The sequence below is a fragment of the Phoca vitulina genome, unplaced genomic scaffold, assembly GCF_004348235.1.
Source record: "Phoca vitulina isolate PV1807 unplaced genomic scaffold, GSC_HSeal_1.0 scaffold5, whole genome shotgun sequence".
NCBI classification, from domain to species: domain Eukaryota; kingdom Metazoa; phylum Chordata; class Mammalia; order Carnivora; family Phocidae; genus Phoca; species Phoca vitulina.
The window spans coordinates 58781309-58808000 of record NW_022589708.1 but is presented as its reverse complement, the minus strand read 5'-3'; the positions used below and the strand labels follow the sequence as shown (position 1 = coordinate 58808000).

The following is a 26692-nucleotide window of genomic DNA, read 5'->3' as shown; positions in this document are numbered from 1 at the left end:
GCATGGAAGCAACCTAAGTGTCCACCGACGGGTGAATGGATAAAGAAGTTTGGGGTGTGTGTGCATGTGTGTGTACACACGCATGGGCACAATGGAATACTATTTAACCATTAAAAAAGCAAGAAATTCTGCCATTGTGACAACATGGTTGGACCTTGAGGGCATTATGCTAAGTGAAACAAGCCAGACAGAGAAAGACAGATATTGTATGACCTCACTTCTATGTGGAATCTTAATTAAAAAAAAAAAGAAAAAAAACTCAAACTCATAGAAAAAGAGATCAGATTTGTGGTTACCAGAGGTGGGGGGTGGAGATTGAGGGAATTGGATAAAGGTGACTAAGTACAAACTTGCAGTTACAAGATAGGTAAGTACTGAGGATATAATGTACAATATGATGACTCTAGTTACCACTGCTGTTAAGTTATCAAGAGAATGGATCCAAAGAGTTCTCATCAAAAGGAAGAACACACCGTCTTTTCTTATTTTTTGTATCTATATGAAGAATGTATGTTCACTGAACGTATTGTAATCATTTCATGATGTATGTAAGCCGAGTCATTGTGACGCACACGTTAAACTCATACAGTGCTAGATGTCAATTACATCTCAATAAAACTGGGGGGGGGGAGTGGTGTAAGGCCTGAAATTAAGATCCAGTATTAGGTATTGACAGCTGATAAAATCCAGAGGGCTTCACATGGACTAACCGCAAGGCCCCTCCGCACTCTGCTTCCTCCTATGAGCCAAACGACCCTCCTTGTCCCAAGGACCAGGCACGGTGCCCGCAGATCCCTGAGGAGCAGGCTTCAGTTCCTTGCCAGCCCCCCGGATTACTGGAAGAAGCCCGTTCCTGCTGCAGGAACCAGGGGCCGCCCCAGCCTCATTGCTGCAGAGCCTGCCTTCTGCAGGCCCTTCCCGGTTCGCTCCGGTTCTGAGTGCAGCCCCCGCATGGCCCGGTGGCGCGCAGTGCCCTCTTTCCCCCAGCCGTGAGTGTATGTGACTTGTAAGTTGCCATCAGCCTCGTCCGTCCAGTGCCACCTGTTGTGTGTGGCCACCCCCATAACCCAAGGCTGGGGCTCCCTCCTCACCAACAGCGGGAAGGAGGAAGTGATCACACCTCACCTCCCTCATCTGGCCCAAGTGTCTCTTTCTCTACGTCCCACATTCAGTTGCCGTCACTTACTGTGCAGTTTGACCTCAGAAAGGGAGCCCCTAGGGGGCCGCCTGTGTCCCCCGTCCTAGTTAAGGCTGCATTCCCCAGGCCCGGCACAGAGCCTTCCTGTGCTCCGGAAGCTTTGCTGAATTAAAGAATGAATGAATGGGGTTATTTTTGCATGTCTAAACACCCACTGATCTCTTAGTTCCTAAAGCACTGACATTTTACATTAGTGATAATTCCTTAGATTTTGGGTGCACTAGAGGGAACATTTCAGATGTATATATGTTTATTTTTTTTAAAGATTTTATTTATTTATTTTGAGAGAGAGAGAGAGCACGAGCTGGGTGAGGGGCCGAGGGAGAGGGAGTTGCCCCGCGGAGCAGGGAGCCGGATGTGGGGCTCGATCCCAGGACTCTGGGATCATGACCTGAGCCGAAGGCAGAGGCTTAACCGACTGAGCCACCCAGGCGCCCCCGTATATATGTTTAGATTTAGAGGAAAAGCTTACTTTTACTATTATGTTGTTTTCCGGTTAGCTCCTGGCTGGCCGTTGGCTCGGGACCGACAGCGCAGCTCTGCCTGGCCCGTCCGTAGTGTCTGGCCTCTCAGAGTCTCTGCTCAGCATGTGTCTGTGTGTTATCTCATTAAATGGCTAATCCTGTTTATTGGCCTTTCTTTCTGCCAGGACAGCCTTCATTAGAACCCTTTGTCCCTGGCCCCGAGGGATCCTAACTTGGGCCATTAATAGAGACTAGAGCTTTGTCCTGCTGCTCCGACCAATCAGATAATGTAGCTGATATTTGATCATTCATGCCTTTTCTAAGTAATGTGAGAACAGTATCAAAGCGAGAAGAGGTGGGACTTTCATTTTTTCACTCTGATCATTTGAGATCTTACGAGCAGCATGTATTACTTTCATAAATTAAAAGAGAGAGGAGAGACGAGGGAGAGAGGAAAAAAGAGGACGAAGGAAGGAAGGGAGGGAGGGAGGGAGGATTCTCCCAGTGCATGACTCTCAGTCCAGCTCTAAAATGACTTTCTCACTTCATTCTTTCTAGAAGAAACCATCCTGATAATGGGCTCTGGAAGGATTTCTTAGGGCACGCCCACTCCCTGGTGACCACAGCAGAGGCTTCTGTGGTGGCTGTTCTTAGTGACTCCTGTCTGCACTGAAATGCCCCGCCCCCGCCCGTGTCCATCCGGGACCCCTTCTGTAGTCCAGGCTGTGTCATTACCATGCCCCCCACCGTCCCCTCGGCACTCAATTTCTCTTCAATTATTAATAAACACTTTTTTAAATAAACGTTTCCTTAATAAAAATTTTCCCACGTCTAGATTATACCTACAGACTTTACGTAGCAATTTTAAAGTAAGGAATTGTAATGCGTTTACCAAGATAATTCTTAAGGATCGTCTTTGCAAAATCTGACCGTGCTGAATTAATTTAGAATTCTGCTTATAGTGAAAAGGGCGGGGGCGAAGAGGATGCATGTGTGAAAGTGCTTTGGGAACCAAAATCCTTTTACAAATGTCACGTGACGTTGTTATTATTACTCGTGTCACGTAGCAAATGGGTTTTAGCTTCAGTCCTTCTCCTGTGTTCCACGAGGCATTGTGAAGAATGGGGGGGGGGGGGGGTTTTTTTTTTTTTCCCCTCCTTAGGGGAAAAAAAAAAAGGTCATTTCCACTGACTGTCATAAAAATGGTTGCCAGATGAGTAACAAAATGTATTTCACTTGTAGGGAAAGAATATGGCAAAGCTGATGCAAGATGGCTTTATTTTGACCCAACCATTGTGTCTTTGGAAATTCTGACTGTTGTCCTGGATGGGTCTCTGGCATTAGTCCTCATTTATGCCATAGTCAAAGAGAAATATTATCGGTAAGTGCCCGCCTCCTGGCCTGCTGAAGAGAGGACACACATGAGCTGTCCCAACGCCCGTGTGGTGTTTGGAGTAGATTATGACCACATTTATTTGTTAGATGAAGAGTAGAGTAGAAATGAAAATTGTTCTGTTAGGTAAGAATCATGGTGCCACCAGGATAATTTCAGATCGTTCAAAATAAAAACTATGAGAAATATGGTTTTAGGAACTACCTAGTCACTGTATAGGCAAGAAAGTGTGAACTGCATTGGATGATTTTTCACCAATATTTTGGAGAATACAAGGGTCATATTTCCATCCTTCCTCCCCCGCCCCACCCAAATCACTCTAGAAAACTTGTGTTCCACCTTACACCAAGTAAATTCTCTTATGTAATTTGGAGTTAGACATGCAAGATAAATCTCTCCAGAAGCAGGTTATGGAGGATGTGAGGAAGGCAGAAGAGATGGGAGGAGAGGGGGGCGATGGAAGATTAACCGTCTGACGTCAGTCAGACTCTGAGACTTGGAACTCTCGGCCCTCCCTCTTACCCTTTCCCTTCCTCTCCTTCGTTCAGACACAGTGACCTGGGGCAAATAGAATGCTATCCTGGGGATGATTCCCAAAAACAATGTCAAGTAGGCACAATTGCATTCCATTTTCTAGCATCTTGAATGGAAGAAGTCATTTTTAAAGCTTTAATCACAAAATTTCAGGTTTGAATGGAACCTCCAAGGTCATTTAATCCACCTTTCCCCACTCAATTTTACTTAGATAGCAGGAAAAATTAAATTTCTTCTTGGTATCTTGATATAACTTTGGCTCCATGACCCTCGTTGTAGACTCACTGCCCACTGTATTCTTCGAGGAAGGGACTGTTCTTACTATCCCCTTTTCGGGTAAGGTAAAATTGTGGCTCGTAGCAAGATTCGCATCTCAGTCTCTTTTGCTGGGCGAGATGTGACCTCAGTAAATCGTCCTAAGAATAGAACAGGATACCTGAGAGACCTTATTTAACTGAGAATAATCCTCTAGAAAGGGCAGTATTGCTTCTCCAGAGGATGTATGGGTCTTCCACTAATCAGATTGACTTGCCCCATCAGAGGAGCGCTGTGCAAAACCTGAGGTCTGACTTCAGAGGGGTCTTCTGCTGTGGAAGACTGTGTTAATGCTGACATCTAAGACAAGATGTCAGGATTCCAGGTGCCCAGCTGCGCTGAGCTCTTGTTTCTTTCTCTCTAACAGGCATTTCATACAGATTACCCTGTGCGTGTGTGAATTGTATGGCGGGTGGATGACCTTCTTCCCAGACTGGCTTATGGGAAGCCCCAACCTCAACACCGACAACTGGCTCTACTTTGGGGTCTATCTGGTATTTTTCAATAGTGTGTGGGTTCTGATGCCAGGGCTGTTACTGTGGCAGTCATGGGTAGAACTCAAGAAAATGTATTACAAAGGAACCAGTGCAGGGAAAAAGTTTAAGTGAATTTTCAAAATCACAAACACTGGTATCTTGCTTTATAAGCCAGAATGGGGTCAAACCTTTTTGGTTGGTCAAAATGTAATGCATTCCTGTGTACACTTTCTTTTTATACTGTTGTTCCTAAACAGCCTATTTCAAATTGATTGTATGGTGGCAAGTTTTTGTTAATCGTGGTTTTTTTTTTTCAATTAAATTACAATATGGGGAACAGAGAATAAATTTTAACTTGTAATAATAACCCATTTGATTATATGTTTTTATGGCTAGCATTAATTGTTCTGCATTAATAAAGCCAATTATCATAAAATACTGTAGAGCCTATTAATTTTTTATTCCAAGAAAGTATTGTTGCCTCAACTTTTAATCCTCTCACTTGTCTTTTGGTTACCAAAGTGAAGGCAGAAATGAAATGAATGCTCCTGTTTTACATTTGTATTTTGTCCAAGTTGTGAAGCCAACAAAAATGCTAGTAGGAGAACCCTGTGAGTGGGCTAACTCCTCACAGGTGAGCTCGGGGGATTCACAGTCAGGTGATTGATTTATATCTGTCCTGTTTCAAGGAGGAAGATTGAGGTGCCTTACAGAAATACATTGCACAATATGACAAAAAAGTAAATTGGGAAATAGGAACCCAGGGAAAATAAGAGTGGGAAATAATAAGATGACCGTAAAGTTAATGCATGCCATAATGTCGTATGTAGTGGGTAGAAGTGAAGCGCACGGATTTGGCACTTACCTCCAATACCAGGAGGGAAGCATGACCACGTTGTGTCTCATAAAACACCAGTTTTGGGGAAGCAATTGTATCAGGTCTGTCAGAGGTAGGAGGGCAGGCACTTACATAAACTTGTTCAGCACATGCCTTTCTTACTAAAGTCTGAGCTCACAGGTGTATCCTCTGCCTAGAAAAGTGTCTGGCACAGAGGCCAGGCACGTGGTGAGTTGCAGCGGATCCTGTAGCTCGGCGAGCTCGGTCTGCATTGTCCCCTCCTTCTAGTTGTCTTCTTATCCTGCAGAGGATGTAGGCTGTGGTCCTGGATGCAAAATTGGTTTCACCTTTCAGAAATGCTTCTGAGAGATCCAGAGGGTAAAAGCGTGGAAATCATTTCAACTCTTCCTCCTTTTTTTTTCTTTTTCTTTTATTTATTTATTTATGATCATTATTATCATTATTGCTGTTTTGTGGTGACATGTGAGGGGTTTTGGCATTTGTGTTCTATTTCCCAGGTACTGAGAGGCAGTTGGGGTTGGGGCACAAGAATAAAGTGTGTGTGGGCTGAGCAGCTCCAGTCGTGACCCCTTTGGTACTGCCTCCCTCGGGGGAGGGTTCTTTCTGTGGGCATCTGGGAGTCATTCCTAGAAGCTTAGCCAACGATCTGCTCTTGCAGCCTCCCAGTGAATTTTGTAAGTACCTAATTCCCTGGGCTAAATCCTCCTCAAATCTCCTAAAGTGATTTCTGTTCTCTGCACTGTATCTTGACAATGATATTTGTTGAATATTGAATAAGTATAGCCAGACGAGTGTGAGGAATCTTATATTATCACATTAAAGGCTTTAGAAGTCCTGCAATAAAGAAACTTGATAAACTTGTGTTGTTTTTTTTTTTAAGATTTTTTTTTATTTATTCATTTGAGAGAGAGAGAGCACAAGCAGGAGTAGGGGCAGAGGGAGAGGGAGAAGCAGGCTCCCCACAGAGCAGGGGGAGCCTGACGTAAGACTCGATCCCAGGACCCTGAGATCATGACCTGAGCCAAAGGCAGACGCTTAACCATCTGAGCCACCCAGGTGCCCCCTTGGTTAACTTGTTTAACCCCACTTTTTCCCAACATATTTACCAGACCACTTTAAAAAGCGGATGGTATTTCATGGAACATCGATTAGGGAAGCGCTGAGCAATGCAATACAGTATCCATGAAATTAAAAGAAAACCAGTTGTCAATAAATGTTTAAAACCTATTCTAATATTTAGAAAAACTGAAAGATATACAAGAAAATAAACTATAAAATATTATTGAGAGAAGTTATGTAAGATCCAAATAAGTGGAAAGATAGGCCATGTTCATATCTTAGAAGACTCAATATTGTAAAGAAGTCAGTTCTCCCCAAACTGATATATAGATTCAGTGTAATCCCAGTCAAAATCCCAGCAGATTTTTTAAAAAATGATAATAAGTTGATTCTAAGTGTTTTGGGGAATGAAATGCAAAGGGATAGGAAAGCTAGGACAACCTTATAGAAGAACAGAGTTGGGGGCGCCTGGGTGGCTCAGTCAGTTAAGCTTCTGACTCTTGATTTCCACTCAGGTCATGATCTCAGGGTCCTGGGATTGAGCCCCGCATTGGGCTCCAGGCTCAATGGGGAGTCTGCTCGGGATTCTCTCCCTCCCTCTCCTCTTGCCCCTCCCCCTGTTCATGCTCACTCTCTCTCTCAATCTCTCTCTCTCTCTCTTTTAGGTGTATACCTTACAGAAATGCTTGCTTTGTGCACCAGAATAGCAGCATTATTCACTTAATAATCCCAAACTGGAAACAACCTAAATGAATATATTGTGATACAGACATATAATGGACTACTATACAATGAAAATTAACAACTAGGTTACTCATAACAACATGGATGAATTTTCCAGACATAATGATAAATGGAAGAAACCAGACTAAAAGAATATATATTGTAGGATCTTGTTTATAGAAGGTCCCAAAACAGGTCAAACTGTGGTGTTAGAAAACAGGGTGAAAGGGGCGCCTGTGTGACTCAGTAGTTAAGCGTCTGCCTTCGGCTCAGGTCATGATCCCAGGGTCCTGGGATCGAGCCCCACATCGGGCTCCCTGCTCTGTGGGAAGCCTGCTTCTCCCTCTCCCACTCCCCCTGCTTGCGTTCCCTCTCTCGCTGTGTCTCTCTCTGTCAAACAAATAAATAAAATCTTAAAAAAAAAAACAAAACAGGGTAAAGGTTGCCTTTGGGGAAGACGATTGGATGTAGTGATGGGGAGAAGTCATAAGAGGACTTCTGAGATGCTGGTAATCTATTTTTTTCATTTGCATGGTAGTCATAATTTGTGATAATTCAGCTGTACGCTTATGAATGGTATGCTTCTTTCTATATGTGTTCTACATCAATTTTAAAAGTTTATTTTTAAAAATCCCTGGTATGAAGACCTGGAAACTGTCTCCAGTGGGCCCCCATGAAGAGAACACTGTGTCCTTGACTGCAGGTCCGGGATAACTGGCTGTTTCTAACGGTGTCCCCGATGTGCGCTGAAGGCAGGATGCCAGGGGGAGAGTCTAAAAGCCTTTCCATGAGGGATTACCTAATTGTTTCCGGTACTTTGCTCTCTGCTGAACTAGCTCAATCCAAGGGTAAACAGAGTAGAGAAAAATGGATGGGCTGCCGATCCTGCAGGCAGTCCTGAAAACATGATGTCTCTCAACAGAATTTTTGCTGAGTGTTGAATGGGAGAGAAACGGGGATTATAGACGTTGACAGGAACTTGGAGTACAGATACGTGCTGCTGCCAAAGAAGGACAGATCAAAATGTTTTCACAATTAAGGGAGTTGGGGAGACATTGGTGTCCCGGTGCGAAAGTCTAACAGATCAGGGTAGATAGAAGCCCTCCTCCCCATCAGAGAGAGTTGGGGACAAGGTGTACAATACTCTATTTCATTGATCCTAAGATAGATTTATTTCTCCATATTTTAATATTTTTATTTTTATTTTTTTATTATGTTAGTCACCAATATTTTAATATTTAAAAAAAATTAGAAAGCGTTTTACAGTTGCTGTGCCGTAGTTAGTTGGTAGTGCTTTTTCTTTTTCTTTCAAAGTATGATGCGTCTTATCTTTGATGGTATCTCAGATTCAATTAAATAAGTCACTACCTTCAATGTTGCTCCTTCAAGCCTCAGTATCTCTAGCTACTTGGAGTCTGATAGTTCAAAATTTATTTTAAAAGTCTAAATTTTGCTTGGGGCCTTAGGGATCACTTACTTTAATACCCCCTGTCCCCTCCCCCATCCCTTCACATTTGCCTACTGGGAGCCAACCATAGAAGGCCTGCTTTGATGAATATATAAAATGACTTGTAGTAGATTACTAGTGGCTTATATTATAGGTAACTAGATTCCCGCAAACAGTCCGTCCCTCCCCAGTATTGTTTACACTGTAAATTTCCTTTGCCAATTCTTCCTTTCCAGATAAGGTTGAGGCAAAGAATCAGCATAACCAATCCCAATTCCTGGTCTAAATGATAGTTTCCTTGTATTTAATTATGTCAGTTCTACAGCTCCTGGAGTACTAGCACCCCGGCTCCAGGAAAAGTCTACAGATTGCAGTGTGAAAGTGTAAAATAACACTTTGTCAGAGACTGGCTTGATGGAAGACAAAATGCCAAAAGTTTGGGGAAGAATCCTTTGTTTTTCTTTAGTTTAAAATTATTATTAAAATCCACAAACTTTTTCTTGTTTGTTATGATAGCTAGAGTTTGAATGTAAGGATAAATAATTTATACAGAGAATCACTGGGCAAAGCCTTGCATGAAAAAGGTTAACTGCTGCTATCCTTAATTGTAATTAAATGCCCTCGAGGTACTAGGTAGGGCCTGGGAGGCCTAAGCATAATATGAACTAACCTCCAGGCTTGTCTACCCATTACCCATCGCCCTTTTAGAGTCTCTACACCTTCCCCCCCCCACCCCCACCCTCCACTTAGCACTGCTGGACGCTGGCAGACCCCAGACCTAACAAAATCCATTTCCTGTCACCACTTCATTGTAGGAAACAAATCACATCCATTAATTAGTATTAAGGTGTTAATAATTATAATGGTTTGACGCATTACCCTTCCTGAATGTATTTGCATAAAAAGTGTATTACACAATTGATACCTTTGCATTGCCAAAAAATGGAAAATTCAGATAAGCAGAAAGAAAAAAAATAATTATCCCCAGAATCGTCAGGAAGAACCACTATTACAAATTTAGTTTCTAGTTCTCAAGCTCTTGTCTGTGCATGTATTAACATTTTGGGGAGACTTTAACATTTGAAGTAGGACTTTAACACCCCTTCCTTCCTCTCTCTCCCTTGCCCTAAACTTATCCAAGAAGGAGAAGTTCTACACGTACACGTAAAACCAGCTGTGGATAGTATTCCAGAACATGCCCCCATTCTCGAGAAATGCATGCCCTTACAGAGGTGGAGAGGTAGCAGTTATCATTTATTTTTGGAAACTAGTTTCCGTAGATGCTTATGTTAACACAGATCAAGTTGACATCTTAAAATATTTGATTGGCCACCTCCCAGCTCTTCAAGGGAGGGATCAAGTGTGCTGAGCGTGCTCTGGTGTTATGTCCTACTTGTTCAATCCCTTCCCTTCCAGAAGCCTTCCCTCAGTCCCCTGAGAGTCAGAGGGAAGGACTCTGAATTCTTACAGCCCTTGTCTGTGTCACTTAAGTGGCCCTGGGTGGCCTTGTAGTGTTATTTTTGGTGTCCAGCATCACGACTCCCAGGGGCCTCAAGGCCACACTGAGTCCTAGAATCTTATACTGTCAAGGGGCCTTGGAGAGGTACAGTTGATACACAAGGAGGATCAGAGGGCTTAGCTAACTGCCCAAGGCCACACAGCATTTTAGTGAGGTAGGACCCAGTGTTCTTCCCTTTCCAGCAGTGTTAGACGTATTCCCAGGAGCTTACAAGTTATGGAAGTTATTCAATTTTGTTCACTTTTTTATGATCTAAAAAAATTAGCCTAAGCACCTTTCTGATCCTCCGAGTCTATTCATTACACTTGAGTAGTCTCTCAATTTCATCATTTGACTTTGTATCTTGTATTGTCCTGTTAGTATTTTTCACTGGTTGGACCAAGTGATCAGGTGACAGCAGTTAACTTGTATAATGCAGTGGTTTTCCAGGGGGAGGGGTGACAAAGTAGAGGACACGCTCTCAGGGGTCCCCACTTTTTCAGATTTGAGCAACACTACAGAATAGCATGGTACTTATTCCCCACAGATGTGTTTGTTGATGATGGCTTCTCATTTCTGATTCATGCTACTGTATTGACAGTAAAAAATTGGGGGCATTTTTTTCTTATTACATGTTGGGAATCGGACTGATTTTGGTACCTGGGGGGAGGATTAGTAAAGAACTGGAGGCAAGAAACGGATCTCACTGGTGTTCCCCTGAGCGCCCACAATTTAAACTGTCTCCATAAATTCAATGCCTGTCCCGAGATCAGACTACATTCATGCTCCCTGTAACAGTGCCATCTGGTGGCCCCAGGGTAATAGGACAGCAGTTGAGTGATCCAGGATTTTGAGGAGACCTTATTTTAGATCATAAAGCCCATGGCCAACACCCTTTCCCTGGGAGCCCCCCTCCTCCCATGACAACCTCCTCTCTCATCACTGCATACCCAGTTGGCACCTCTGGCCCAAGAACACTTCAGCGTCATCCCCACTTCCCCAGGGCACTCTCCGGCAGCTCCTGAGCAGTAGGCAAGCTATTGATAACTGCCTGGCTGGGAAGAAGTGAACTTACCTGTGGGGCCTTGTCAGCTGCTATTGGCCACGTTAGGCCAGGCCTGGCCTGGATTCTGGTGCTCGAGGCCCAGTGATTTACTGCCTTCCTGGGCAGCAGGTGGCCAGAGTATTTTTAGTTGCCCGGAGCCTTTAGAAGGTTTGGGTGGGGGTAGAAGGCAAAGGTGAGGTCTTGGCTCTTCCAAGGCTTAAGTTCAAAGCCTCCCACTTGTGGAGTCTCTTCCCTAACTTCCCATGGGCTTGCAGGCTCCTGGTACAGGGGTCTCCACTTTAGAAACCATGTACGTCTTCTTGCACCTCTTGGCCTTTTTCCTTTTCCTAGTCCGTAGCGAAGCATGAGCTGGAGACAGTGATACCTTTGGGGTGTCCGGGTTGTTTGGTATCTAGGAAAAGGACTGGGTGTTATTAACGCCCTGCATGCGCACTCATTCCATTTCAAAGCACTTTTCCGTTCATTGTATGATCAGATCCTCACAATGATCCCCTGAACTCTGCGGATGGCGATTATCATCTTCCTTCTACAGCAGAAGAAGCTGACAGAGAAAGACAAGCGATCACCCAAGGCCACAGGGAGTGCACGTGGTGGCACCTGAAGCTGGGCTGTCCTGGCTTGGCCACCAGCAGTGCTGAGTTAGAACCCACTTCTGCTGCTCACCAGTGTTGGGATTCGGGGAAAGATGCTGAACTCCTCTCCTTATCCAGAAACTAAGAATCGTGGCACTTGGCACATACAGTTGTGAGGATGGTTAATAAATCCTGGGATCAAGCCCTACGTCGGGCTCCCTGCTCAGCGGGGAGTCTGATTCGCCCTCTCCCTCTGCTCTTCTCCCTGCTTGTGCTCTTTCTCTCAAATAATCTTTAAAAAAAAAAACACACACACACACACAGTAAGTTGTTCTTATCCAAATAAAACCTCATGTGTTTATTTGGCTTTGCGTGTGTCCAGGGTCCAGGCCCTAAATACACCACATTGCCACTGCCCTCACAGGAAAGACCATCTCAGAACCAACTAATCAACACACCAGGGTGTTCAGGCCTGGAGCAGGACTGGCCAAAACCTGGGGCTTCTGAGCAGGCACATCAGAGAGAATAAGTATGCTCAGATGCTTTGTCAGTTGGACCCTCTGAGACCTGATTGGAGTTACCTGGTACAATTACTTGGTGGTGTAAATGCTTTTGTGATTCCTTATTCTTACCATCCTTCTGTTTCTTTTTTTTTTTTTTTTTAAGATTTTTTATTTATTTATTTATTCATTTGAGAGAGAGAGAGCAAGCAAGAGCATGAGCAGGGGGAAGGGGCAGAGGGAGAAGCAGGCTCCCCGCCCAGCAGGGAGCCCGATGCAGGACTCGATCCCAGGACCCCAGGATCATGACCCGAGCTGAAGGCAGACGCCCAACCGACTGAGCCACCCAGGTGCCCCACCATCCTTCTGTTTCAAGAAAACATTCTACTTGTGCTTCAGGGAAGAGGGGTTTTGCACCAGCACCTGGATTGAATGGTATCAGCACCATGAGAGACCTGGAGAACCAGGAACAATGAAGTCACTGAGCCTCCAGCAGGGAGGGAGTTGGAGAGAGCTTCAGTTTTAAGTTGTCCACACATGCATTTTACCCATAGCAGCTGAACTGGAACCCCTGGGCTTGTCCTCCCTGTGGCTGCCCCACCATCTCCGGAGCTAAGGCATGCCGCTAGGAGCCTCAAGGTCTCCGGCTGGTGGAGAGGGGCTCCTGGAGGTTTGATCTTGGTCTTTCGAGGGACTGTCAATACACCATAGATCTGTGGGTCCACTGGGTTCCAGCCTCCCTGCTGGGTGCCTGGATACCTTTTAATTGGACCGTTCCCTGCTCTTTTTTGTTTAGTTAGCACTCCAGGATTCCTGGAGGGTGGGCAGAATCTGGCTCAAACCTCAGTTCATTTGCCTGTTGACCCTGAAACCTAAGTAGACCTAGCCAGTGCAGAGGGCCTTGACAGTGGTGGAGATGGTGCCCCCACGCAAGGAGCCAGGTCCTTTCCCTGTGAGTACCGGCCCCCAGTTGATGCCCAACCCCCGTGCTGGAAAGTGATTGTTGTCCATAGCTCACCAGTTCAATGTCATGTTTTGTGTGGAGAGGGTTCCATGGTTGTGATCAGTCTTTCGGATTGGCTATTCCCATCATCATATTAAGGGCTCTGAGATATCCTCTAGTGGAAAAACCTGTTCAATGTCATTGAACCCAGCATTTCCCAAGCCTGTTGGACCATGGAGCCAATGTTCAAGTCAACAGCACTTCCCATCCTTCAGACTAGAGTTTCACAGAACCTACCTTGGGAAGCACCAGCCCAAACCATGCCACAGCCACCTCCTGAGAGCCGCAGCTGCCTTGACTCATGGCCAGATCCTACCCCAGATGGCATAGGACACCAATCCCTCCCAAAAGTGAACCTGAGCTCATCACATCATGAGCCAGCCCCGCTTGGCCCATCTCGCCAGTCCTAATCCTACTCAGCCCTGGCTTTCTACCACATTCCGTTTTGTCTAGTAGCTGAGCCATCCTAGGGCAACAGGAGAGGAGAGAGGATTCTCCTGAGAATTCACATCTTCACTGTCCACCAGATTGACTCCCAGAGGGCACTGTTCACCTTGAGGCTGGGATCCCATTGGACAGGGATCTCCTTGTTTTTCCTGCTTCCCTCCCTTCTGGTTCTTCATACTGTGCTCCCTGACATCTACTTAAAATGCCTTGGGCCTGGGAGGAGACTTTTATTAGGTGAGCAAATCCAGCACAACCTCATTCCTGATTCAGAAGACTAGCCCTGGCTATTCCAGCTGGCATTCTGAAAATGTATTATTCCGTTTCTTTTCTTAAATCCAAACTAGTTGTGAACCACAGCCCATGAGTGTACCTGTCCTTCCTCTCTGGTTTTCCACCTGTCCACAGCCCCAGACCCCCAAGCTTTGGGGGAGTCTCCCCCCACCTCCACCCCCCACCCCCACCCCAGGCAGCTCTGTTCCAAGAAAAGCTGACACTGCAGGACAGATGGGAATGCTTTGTTACAGACGTGAGTGGTTAGGTGCCTGTGGGTTTTGCCCAACCAAGGTGCATTTCCCCCTCTGCTTCATGATGGTTTCTTCCTCTCCGCTTTGTGATCATCATACAGGAGTCTCTGCTTTGGATGCATTCTGGGATCTCTGGCTTCTAGAACCCATTGCCTGATCCTCACCCCTTACTAAAACCTGCTCGCAGCACACCATCAATCAGTGTGTTCACATTAGCTCAACTAAACATCGCCAAGATGGGAAAGAGTCTGGTGGCCAAGGACACCCTGAGAGCCCATGAACGTGGAAAACCAAGGAATGTAAGAATTCCAACATGCACTTTCACACAACTTCACACAGGAAAATAGCTTGGGTCTTTAATCATTTATGAACTAAGGAAAAGAAGTTATAACTTCAGAAAGGTGTAGCAGATGGCAAAAGAGATTCTACCTTACCTAATCATATGCTTTATCACTTTATACTCAAGAGTCCAACACATATGCAGTCACATCAAGGGAATATGCACCCCTGAGTGCTGAGGGGGACAGTGCAGTGAAAATGGCTACTTCTCAGACTCGTAGTTGGAATACCATCCCTGAGCATTATTTTATATACATGAAATCTTTTTTTTTAAGATTTTGTTTATGTGAGAGAGAGAGCATGAGCAGGGAGGAAGGGTTGATAGAGGAAGAAGCAGACTCCCCGCTGAGCAGAGAGCCCCACCCGGGGCTCTTCCCAGGACCCCGGGATCATGACCTGAGCAGAAGGCAGACTCTCAACTGACTGAGCTACCCAGGCACCCCGATAGATGAAATCTCTTTTTTTTTTAAGATTTTATTTATTTGACAGAGAGACGGCAAGAGAGAAAGCACAAGCAGGGGGAGTGGGAGAGGGAGAAGCAAACTCCCCGTGGAGCAGGAGCCCGATGTGGGGCTCCATCCCAGCACCCTGGGATCACGACCTGAGCCGAAGGCAGTCGCTTAACGGACTGAGCCACCCAGGCGCCCCATGAAATCCTGATATAAAACAGTAGACAGGTAGCTTCCAACGTTCGGTGCCCGTGTTAGCTAATGTCAAGGGGAGGAAAAACCCACAAACATCAGTTCAGTGCAACGGAAAGCATTTGCCCTCAGAGCTTTGTGTCGTCTGGGATGAGGCTGATCTGCACTGGGCTCGGCTGGTCAACTCTGCTCAGTCTGCAGTGGCTGAGTGGCTGTGCTGCTCACTTCAGGTGTCTGGACTGCGTTGGTGGCTTGGCTCTACGAGTCTCTCATCGTCCTTAGCGGACTGGCCCAAGCTTGTTCTTCTGACCGCGCGGGCAGAAGCAGGAGAGAGGAGGGGCGCCTGGGTGGCTCAGTTGGTTAAGCGACTGCTTTCGGCTCGGGTCATGATCCGGGAGTCCCGGGATTGAGTCCCACATCGGGCTCCCGGCTCAGCAGGGAGTCTGCTTCTCCCTCTGACCCTCCCCTCTCCCCTCTCATGCTGTTTCTCTCTCTCTCTTTCTCTCAAATAAATAAATAAATAAAATCTTAAAAAAAAAAAAAAAAAGGCAGCAGGAGAGAGGAAGCCCCAGCGCGCGAGCACATGGCCAACCCCGGCCTGAGTCGCATCTGCTCCCATCCCATTGGCCAAAGAGAGTCACGTGGCCACGCCACGCTCAACGTCCCCCGGCAAGGTCCGTCCATCCCTGGTGAGGCCCCGACAGGGGAGCTGGGGTAGGGGGGGAAGGAGTGAGGAGCCAGGGCGATGGCACCATCGTGCTCACCTGCGGTACACAGGACAGAGCTAAAGACAGGGTTTCTTCTGTCAGTTGCTACAGCAGCAGCATTTTGTTGCAAAGATGCTCCAGGGAACCCGGCAGTCCTGGGAAACCCTTGAAGGTAAGTCAGAAAGAAAAAAAAAAAAAAAAAGGAAGGGAATAAAGACTTGTTCTTTAGTGGTGGTTTTTCACAGCAGCTCTCTGCCCGGAAGCTCCTCAAGATGCGCACAGGCTCCGTGAGCCCCAGAACAGGACGCCGCCCAGAGTGATCCCGAGGAGTGTGCAGGGAGCGGGCACACGGAAGGGCAGCGTGGCCACCAAAGAACTCTTCCATGGCTGAGGGTGGTGAACCTTTCTGACAAATGGGTGCCAAGGAAGCACCAAGGAAGGGAGAGCGCCCCGGGGGCCGGCCAGGTGAAGATCAGCCTTCCCCAAGAATCAGGGAGAGCAGGAAGGAATGGCAAATGGACGAGGCTGGAGCCTACAGGTAGTTGGCTTTCCATGCCTAAATTAACCGTGGAGTGAGCATGGTTACCCACGCTGTTTTGGTTGCTCTCAACTTATTTATTATTTGAAATGTAGTTTTTATTTTTATAAAAAGAATACAGATATCTGGCTTAAGAAGTGAAATAAAAGTAGAGGCTTATAATGAAAAACAGCGGTCTCCTGCCTCACTCCCTACTAACCCCTAATTCCTTCTCCCCAGAAACAACTGTTTTCGCTGTGTCTTCTGATATTTTCCCTACTTCTTTCCCCCATGCTTCTGTTGCTGTTTCTTGATTTTTTTCAACTTCAGACACAACCTATTCTCTTCTTACCTAGGAAGGTGAGACTTGCACTTTCTTGCACTCTCCCCCAGTTTTCACCCCCACACATACATCCCTTCCCCCATATTCCCAATATAGACTTTTGGTTAAATGAGTATTTAGTGTGTACACTGTTATGAATATGAAAAAAAATTGTTCACAACTGGGCCATTATAGAACACTATGGTTACACTTCTTTTCAGTGCAACCTTTTGTTTCCCCAGGAGCTGATAATTGCCCTTCTTTCTTGCTTGGTTTTCTACATACTTATCAATAAGACAACCTAAACTGTCAAAACTGAAAACTTCACTGATAGAATCAAGCGGATAAGGTAAACTATTAGTTTCTTTTGTCTTATGACAAAAGACGTAAGTGAGACATCCTTCTGGGAACGGTTGGTTCTCTTGCTCCCGGCTGTACAGGGAGCTCTTGTTCTGGAAACTCCTTTGCTCCCCTCTAGTGTTGAATTCCATATTGCCTGCATCCCCTGTCTTCATTTTGGTCTATCCTCTTGAGGGAGCACGACGACCAGTAGTGTCCTGATAAAAGGTGCACAAGTCCTTACTTGTCTGAAAATGTCATTATTCTATCTGCACGATTGATTGTTTAGGTTACAACAACAATTTTCCCTCAGAATGTTTTCTTACTTTTTTTTCTAGACTTTCAGAAATGTTGCAAAAACATTAGCGTTCTATCTAATGCCTTTACCGAGCTTCCCCTGATGCTAACATGTAACATAGCCATTGCACAATGATCGAAACGAAGGCATTAATTTTGGTACACTAGTATTGACTGCATTATGGACTTTGGATTTCATCAGTTTTCCCGATCATCATTTTATGTTTCCAGGGTCCATTCCAGGATCCCATATTACATCTCATTGTGGAGTCTTCTTAGTATCTTCTTCTTTTTTTTTTTTTTTTAAGATTTTATTTATTTATTTGACAGAGACAGCGAGAGAGGGAACACAAGCAGAGGGAGTGGGAGAGGGAGAAGCAGGCTTCCCGCAGAACAAGAAGCCCGATGCGGGGCTCGATCCCAGGACCCTGGGATCATGACCTGAGCCGAAGGCAGACGCTTAACCGACTGAGCCACCCAGGCGCCCCTTCTTAGTAGCTTCTAATCTGGAACAGTTCCTTAGTCTTACTTTGTCTTTCATGATCTTAACAGTTTTGAAGAATAGTGGTCAGGTATTTGGTAGAATGTCCCACAATTTAGATTTTCCTGATTTCTCATGATTAGACCAAGGTTCTGGATTTTTGGCAAGAATACCACAGAAGTGATGTGCCCTTCTTAGTGCATCTGATCAGGGGTGTGTGAAGGTGGTGTGACTTATTACTGATGGTGTTAATCTTGACCACTTGGCTATATGGTTTGTGCCAGTTTTCCCCACTGTGAGTTACTATTTTTTTCTCATAATTAATAAATATCATGGTGGACATACTTTTTTAAAATTTTATTTTAATTCCAGTATAGTTAACATACATTGTAATGTTAGTTTCAGGTGCAAAATATAGTGATTCAGCACTTCCATACAACACCCAGTGCTCATCACAAGTGCATTCCTTAATCCCCATCACCTGTTCCTCCCCTTCCCCCTCCCCCCTCCTCTCTGGTAACCATCAAGTTTGTTCTCTATAGTTAAGAGTCTGTTTCTTCGTTTGCCTCTCTCTCTTTTTTTTCCCTTTGCTTGTTTGTTTTGTTTCTTAAATTCCACATGAGTGAAGTCATATTGCATTTGTCTTTCTCTGACTGATTTATTTCACTTAGCATTCTACTCCCTAGATTCGTCCATGTTGCTGCAAATGGCAAGATTTCATTCATATTTATGACTGAATAATATTCCATTGTATATATATGCCACATCTTTTTTTTTAGCCTTTTTCTTAATCTTTATTTTGCTGTATTAAAAATAGTTGAAAAGAATCTATGTTTCTTGTAAAATCATAGCATTTTGTTCTAAATACTGAGATAAAGTATTGGCTAAAATAATACCTGAGGCATATATAAATATTTTTTAAATGCTCAAGGAAAAATAAATAAACTGGAAACTGAGGCTGGGTGGCTCCGGTCTGGCCCTCCACCCCCAGGTGTGCCCAGGGAGGGTAGCCCAAGGTTTAACCACTGCCATGTCAATGAGTGTTAAAAATTCCTTTTTTTTTAAACATTATATTACATTTTTTAAAAAATTTATGTCCATCACCCATTACCCCATCCCTCCACCCCTCTCCCCTCCAGCAACCCTCAGTTTGTTTCCTATGATTAAGAGTCTCTTATGGTTTATCTCCCTCTCTGATTTCGTCTTGTTTTATTTTTTCCTCTCTTCCCCTATGATCCTGTTTTGTTTCTCAAATGCCACATATGAGTGAAATCATACGGTATTTGTCTTTCTCAGATTGACTTATTTCACTTAGCATAAAACCCTCTAGTTCCATCCACACCGTTGCAAATGGCAAGATGTCATTTTTTTGATGGCTGAGTGGTATTCCAATGTATATATATACCACATCTTCTTTATCCATTCATCTGTCGATGGACATCTGGGCTCTTTCCATAGTTTGGCTATTGTGGACATTGCTTATGCCACATCTTCGTTATCCATTCATTTATGGATGGATATTTGGGCTGCTTCCATATCTTGGCTATTATAAATAATGCTTCAGTAAACATAGCAGTGCATGTATCCTTTTGAATTAATGCTTTCATATTTTTTGAGTAAACCCAGTAGTGTGATTACTGGATCATATGGTAGTTCTATTTTTAATTTTTTGAGAAGCCTCTGGTGGACATACTTTAAGACAATGCAAATATCCTGTTTATCCTCAAACTTTCACCCACTAATTTTAGCCTCAATTGGTAAATCTTGCCTACAATTATTACTGTAATATTCTTAATGTTAATTTCTATTTTCCTCCTTTCTTCTACATTTGTTAATGTAATTCTTTTGTAAGGTAGAGCTGTCCCTTCTCCATTTATTTAGTGATTCATTTATTTATTTACATCAGCATGGATTCAAAGGTATTCATTTTTTTCTAGGGCCTATAGTCCAATTCATTGTTAAAATTGCTCTCAGAATTTTGAAGGCTTTGCTCCATTATCCTTTAGATTTTAGTATTGTCATTAAGATGTTTTAATGCTATTCTGATTCTTGCTCTGTTGTATGTGACCTATTTTTCTCTTTTAGGATGTTCTGAAATTTCCTAATATTGTGTTTATCTTTATAAAATGTATTTGTATTGGGCCCTCCAAAGACTGATCTTTCAAGCTAAAATTCATGTGTTCTGGGAAATGTTCATGTTTTATTTATCTTATAATTCATCCCCTTTCACTTTTTTTTTATTTTTTTTACGATTTTATTTATTTATTTGACAGAGACATCGAAAGAGGGAACACAAGCAGGGGGAGTGGGAGAGGGAGAAGCAGGCTTCCCGCTGAGCAGGGAGCCCGATGCGGGGCTCAATGCAGGGCTCGATCCCAGGACGCTGGGATCATGACCTGAGCCGAAGGCAGACGCTTAACAACTGAGCCACCCAGGCACCCCTATCCCTCTTCACTTATTTATTTATTTATTTATTTATTTATTTATTTATTTATTTTTATTTTTTAGAGCGAGTGAGAGCATGTGCAAGGGAGTGGGAAGAGGCAGAGGGAGGAGAGAGAGAATTTTTTTTTTTAAGATTTTATTTATTTATTTGTCACAGAGAGAGAGCACAAGCGGGGGAGCGGCAGGCAGAGGGAGAGGGAGAAGCAAGCTCCCCACTGAGCAAGGAGCCCAATGCGGGACTCAATCCTAGGACCCTGGTATCATGACCTGAGCCAAAGGAGACACTTAACCAACTGAGCCACCCAGGTGTCCGGAGAGAGAGACTCTTAAGCAGGTTCCACACTCAGCACAGAGCCTGATGCAGGGCTTGATTTCACAACCCTGATGTCACGACCTGAGCCAAAACCAAGAGTCAGACACTTAACCCACTGAACCACCCAGGTGCCCAGGAGATTTTTGTTTCTACTTTATCTTCCAACTTTGTGTTCGATTTTCAGTGTAGATTTCCAAGAGCTCTTTCTTGTTTTCTAAATTTTTTTTATAGCAATCTTGCCTTATGAATCTTGCCTTATGGGTATGATATCTTCTCTTATTTCTAAGGATATTGATTGTTTAGGGCAAGTTTTCTTTTGTTTCCTGCACTGATCTCTTCTGAGTTAAGTTTTTGTTTGTTTTTGTCTCTCTTTCACATTGGAAGCTCTTTTTCAGATGTCCCATTATCCTTTATTGTCTGTTTACATTGGAGTAATGCATTGCACAGGATATGCACACTGTGCCAGACATTATCCATGGTCCCTGCAAAGGGGAAAGCAGATCTTTACAGTGGAGAGATCTAGCGGTCACTGCCTTTACCAAACTTCACTTCACCACTAGTGAGACAGCAGATGTTATCTCCTGATATGATGCAATATGAAGTAGAAAATCCATATGACTTGCCAAAAACATCTGATCTGAATCTATCCGTGCCTTTAGATCTAACTTCCAGTTGACAGGATTTACAAGAGATACAAGGACAAGTTAAATGATACCACAAGGAAACAATCAGGCAAATCAGTTGTGAGACCTGGTCTCTTCCAAAAGGGAAGGGGGACAAACAAAAGGAAGAGGACTGTTCTAGGGAGGAGAATAAAGATACATAATAACCAAATGCAATGGCATTCTAGGGACAATGAGGGAAATTTCAATATGGATTGAATATTAGACTGTATCAGAGAATTATTTAAAATTTTCTTAGGTGCAATCATGGATTATGTATAGATTTCGATTATGTATGATAATGACCTTCTACTGAAATATGTAGGGGTGAAATATCACAATGTCCACAGCTCATTTTCAAATGGTTCAGAGAAACAATATATGGACATATATTTATCTATATTTATTTATCTGTATTTATCTAAAGATAAAGCAAATATGTTAAGATGCTAATTATTGTACAACTTAAAAGGTAGGTATATGGGTGTTCATTATACTATATTTCCAATGTTTCTATATGTTTACTTTTTCCATAATAAAAATGTAGGTGGAAAAAAGAGGAAGATACCAAAAAGCTGCTAGAAGCTTGTATGAGCCCTGGGTCTGTGGGCAGGGCTCATCAATCAGTGAGGCAACTGGTTCATGAGAGGACCTTCAGATGTCAGTGTTGACATCTTCTCTCCAACTGGTCAGAACTCCTACAGAGGAGTCCCCAGTTCCTGCCTGGGGAGTGCAAACCTCACTGCCAGCACGGGGGCTGAATGGGGAGGGTGTCTGCAGAGCCTCACCAGTCAGTTCACAAACTTTCACTGAATTCTCCTGTTTTCATAGCTGTCTCATCCTCAACTGGGTAATGCCTCCAGAGAATAAACCAGTGGTATCCTACCAGGGAGCCCTGGGGCAGTTGCCTGGCCTGAGTAAGATAGTGAAGGAATCTGAGGGTCTGTCTCTTCATACAGGCTTCCCACCAATTCTATTTTCATCCCCATTTTGAAGCTTCCTGTTTTCCAAGTCTGGAGATCTCCCAGGGTTTGGTGCAGAAGGACTTGCTTATCACTGTGAGGCTACAGAGCATGGTCTCTGGGCCACACTTCTACAGATTCTGCTGTGTGACCTGGGACAAGTTATTTAACTTCTCTGTACTTCATCCCCAAAATCAGAGTACAAATTCTAGCGTTGTTGGGGTGTTATATGAGTCAATGTACCTTCAACACTTAGACCAGTACCTGGTACAGAGGATGTCCTCTAAGCTACACACACACACACACACACACCCAGCCCCCAGCCCCCAGCCAACTTAGGTTTCCACTTTATTTGGTCTATGAGATTACTTTCCATCTTCCATAATTTTATTGCTATCTCAAGCCTGCTACTCTCTCTTCTGCTTTCTTCGTCCATGTGGGGTTTGGCCTTTTTTTTTTTTCCTTTGCTGTCCCGCTAGTAAGGTTTGGGCAGATAGTTGAGTTACATGTATGTTGCATTTCCCAACCTTAAACCACAAGTCTCCACAACTTTCTTTCTCTGTCCCTCCTAATGACCCCCTTCAGGTAGTATATTCATCATATTCTAGCCCAAACTCACTGGAATGCTGCAGGTAGAGCCTGGGTAGTGAATGTCCAGGCTTCTCAGGTCTGAAACCAGCTCTTAATGTTGATCTAGAAAATGGCTGAGAAGTGCCCCAAGATGAACATGCTGGTTGAGCTCCTTTCTGAAATCGGAGTCATCATCACTGGCTGAGGGGAAGGAAGCGCTCGTGGCATGGCAGGCCACCCCCAAGCTTGTGTAAGAATCTTGTGACCCACAGCTGTGTCAGAACAAAACAACCAGCAGGCTTCTCACCCCCGCAGCCCAGAGCTCTTGATTCCTAGGGATCATCTGATCCCTAGAGAACTTAATCTTACCTTCAAAGTGGTAGAAGGGGGTACCTTTGCAAATGACTTACTTGAAGAGTTTGGAATGCTAATTTAGAGGAATGAATTCCCTCCCCAGGTAGGATTAGGCCCGTGGAATTCTGTGATCTTCACATCTTCTTCTGCCTGGGTCATGATGTTGTCCTTCTGCACCTGGAGAAGCCCCACTCCAAGTACAGGATACAACTGAGGAAAGAGTGGCTTTTCCAGTTAAAGACTGATCCTACCTTCTGGCTAGTTGACCCTTGTACTTTAGCACTCTCTACTGAGCAGAAATAAAAGAGCTTGGGCTGCTTGTTTTCCATTTGCCATTCCCCACCCCTGTCTACCCTGCTCTATGCCCTGGGAGGCCAACCTCTGATGGAGATAATGGGGGGTGGGAGGAAGGAGAGGCCAGATTATTCATTCCCTACTCACTCCCCATTCCAGAGGGGTGCTCCCCGCTGGCCACTTAGCTCTCCACTCCCTGGCTCTAGGCCACTGTTTTCCAAGTGCCTGAGAAGGTGGCAGTCCAACATACCCAGACCTTCCCTCTTGGGCCTTATTTCTGCACACAGTAGGTCCCTGCTGTGTGGACAATGAGAGATAGGGGGCCCACATTCATATGGCCTTGAGCAAAGTTGTGAATTTCCAGCTCTTACATTTCTGGCGGTACTCCTTCCCTTTTTCAGCTGTTCTCAACTTTTAGCTTTGCGTTCTTAACAAAACCTCTCCTGAAAAGATATTGAGAATGCATTCACATTAAAGTGCAAATAACTAAACCATCCTTGCTGCCCTTCTTCTAGGGATATTTTCTTTTAAAAACTGAAGTCCAAGGAATGAACCTGTAAATGTAGAATTTCAAAGAGGAGTGGAATTTAATGTGGGCTTCAATTTCCAGTCTTCTGAAATCACTCCTAGCCATTCAACCTACTAGCCTTTGTAAGAGGAGGGTGCATTTAAATGTGGTGAAGAAAGCATAGTGTATAAACTTGTCCAATCACTATGTTGTACACCTGAAACTAATGTAAAATTTTAGGTCAACTATACTCAAATAATAATTAAAAAAATACACTGCATGGAGGAGATATTAATTCTAGGCTTACAGTACTTTTATTGAAAGTGCTTTGGGCTAGGAAAGGGCAGAGGAGAAGCACTAAAATAGAGCTGTCAGTAGAAATGGTAGGAAGGCGGATGGAGGCTAAGTGTCCAGAGTTTCAGAATTCGTAAGAGCTGTCTTGTGACTTCACTCCCACCCCCCTACCCTTTCACCAGCTATAACACCCTCTTTACTCCAGAACAAGTCTGGGTCTGGAAAATTCTAAGGCAGCAAAGAAAGCCTGGGCCCCCAGAACTCTGTGTTTCATATGCATTTTTAATGTACTGTAGCATGACTTCATAGTTGTCCCATACCAAAAGCTAGACTGTGTGTCGGAGGGCAGGGACGATGTGTCTCCTTCATCCTGTCGTTCGTGTACATGGCTCGGTGTTTGGCACATAGTTGGTGCTCCAGAAACATAAGTTGACTAGATGGACACATTACCTCACTGAATTCTAATTTTCTAGATCAACATTAAGAGCTGGTTTCAGACCTGAGAAGCCTGGACATTCACTCCCCAGGCTCTACCTGCAGCATCCCAGTGAGTTTGGGCTAGAATATGATGAATATACTACCTGAAGGGGGTCATTAGGAGGGACACATTACCTCACTGAACTCTCACAAGAACTTTGTGAGGTACTCCCTATTATCATTCCCATTCTGTAGATGAGGGAGCTGGAGCTTAGTTAGGTTAAATAATTTGCCCAGGTTACCCAGCTGGTGAGGCACAGAGCTGGTGTTCTAGTCAGTTCTGACCGACTTTAAGGCCAGGCTCCAAACCAGAGCACTTAACTGCATTTAGACAGCACCAGTTTGAGCAAAGGGTGGGGCTGCACCTCCGTCTTGATAGTGATACTCTCATGGAAGAATTTTCATAACCCTCAAAATCTCTGTATACATTTATTTATATCCTTTATATTTTCCCTCCAGGTTAAGCCAACATTTCATGCCATATGAAATTGAAGTTTGTGGAATTCAAAAAGGTAAATATAAATGGCAAAATGATAATGGTATCATGTTCATAATCTGGAGATAGTTTATAATCATGATGCCTCCTTTTATTTGAAGAAATGGAAATGCTTTTGTGAGAACTAATTTGTTTAGGTTTGTGATTTCATGCTTGAAGTAGGCTGCAAAAATATCCACATGGATATTTCCAGGTTCCAGGTTGCTGGTGGGGAGGAGGGGGTCAGGGGAGGGAGAAGGATTCATTATTAGGTCTTAGCTTGAAATCTGAGGCAGAACAAGGCCATTTTCTCATGGAAATTTTTTAAATACTTAGCTCTGTAGCTGTAGAGCCAAATCTCCTTGGGGGTGAATGTTGTCAGAGGAGTGGAAATCAAGACAATGAGGTAAAAATAAAAGACTCCTTTTTTTTTCCTTTCTAAAATTGTTTTGTTTTTCCTGAGCTGCTGCTTTTATGAGCCGTATGGGAAAGGGATACAGGGGTCATGCTTCACCACACCAAGAAATACGTCTCTCAGTAAGTTGGAAGCAGTCACAGGTTTCCATAATCTTGTGAGAGGAAAATGCCTTGGGTCATACTGAACTCATGTTCATCATTCCTAATTAGGAGTCCTTCAGAAACCTTCTAGGATGCATTCCAGTTGATTAGCCCTCACCAATATTATTTTGCTAATCATGGGTTCGACTAGAAGCTCACAGAGCCAAACCAATGGGAGCTGTTGGGGAACTAGAATTAAAAACAAATCTGCCAACCTCTCCACAAAGGTAGTAGAGAAGGAAGACAGTTTTCTTATTGAATAAGCTTTCAACCAGAATGTGATGTGCGTCACAGGCCATCAGCTAGAGATTGCAAAGACAGAAAGGAGTCTCACCCTCTGATACAGCCAGGCAGACACAACCCATTACCTACCTAATAACCAGTCCTCAAGGGCGTGACAGCACCATTTGTCATACAAGGTTCATCCTAGATTTACCTGGTAATTGGGGTCACCATCTGTTAGCTAATTGGCTTCTCCTATCTTTATGACAGGAAGTAGTTTTGCAACGTGGAGTGAGGTACTTTGCCGAGTTAGGCTCCTGCCCTTCCACAGAGACTGGGAGGCAGGCCCTATCTCCCTAGATGTTGACATTTCAAAGGGATTGGTCCCAGGTCCTTGAGAAAGACATTCCTGAGTCCTAAAGCTGGCAACAGCTTTATTTAGCTTTTTAAAGGATTTACATACATTTCAAAGAGACAGAGGAAAGAACTTACAAGTTGTCTAAAGTTAATGCTCTAAGAAAAGGGATGCAGGGAGAAGTCTCTTCTTTTCACCAGGGACAATTAACTCTCCTATTTTGAATTTGTATTTGTCCTTACAGGCCAAGAGGTGGCAGCAAAGGTTGGCCTCTCCACCTCCTGTTCACCCAGGGACTCTCCCATCTCATCCCAGGCTCTGCAGAAAGAGGCACAGACTAAACAACTCATCATTCCTATTTGACTTCCATCTGTCTGAAGGCCGGGCCTGGGGCTTCTGGAAGGGAGGGCTCTGCCCCACCTTCCCTCCCCCCCCCCCCCCCCCCCCGCCCATTCTCCACTTATCCCGCTGAGTTGCATCAT

General features: G+C 44.3%; 2 protein-coding genes across 3 annotated transcripts in view; one reads left to right on the top strand and one right to left on the bottom strand.

The window, feature by feature from the left end:
• EBPL (EBP like) overlaps positions 1-6081 on the top strand; it is a 31465-nt gene extending 25384 nt beyond the window's left edge. Inside the window, exons 3-4 of the mRNA XM_032403066.1 lie at positions 2905-3043; positions 4272-6081. Of these exons, the coding sequence (XP_032258957.1) occupies positions 2905-3043; positions 4272-4512 (380 nt within the window). The 3' untranslated portion in view covers positions 4513-6081. The remainder of the gene's footprint in view (positions 1-2904; positions 3044-4271) is intronic.
• The window catches only part of ARL11 (ADP ribosylation factor like GTPase 11), a 35600-nt gene that overhangs the window by 1471 nt on the left and 7437 nt on the right, over positions 1-26692 (bottom strand). The window contains exons 2-3 of one of the 2 annotated variants that reach the window (XR_004299233.1): positions 15823-15930; positions 11042-11423 (exon numbers count right to left, since the gene is read on the bottom strand). The gene's annotated coding sequence lies outside the window, so the exon portion shown is untranslated. The remainder of the gene's footprint in view (positions 1-11041; positions 11424-15822; positions 15931-26692) is intronic. The other variant, XR_004299234.1, reaches the window with a different exon arrangement.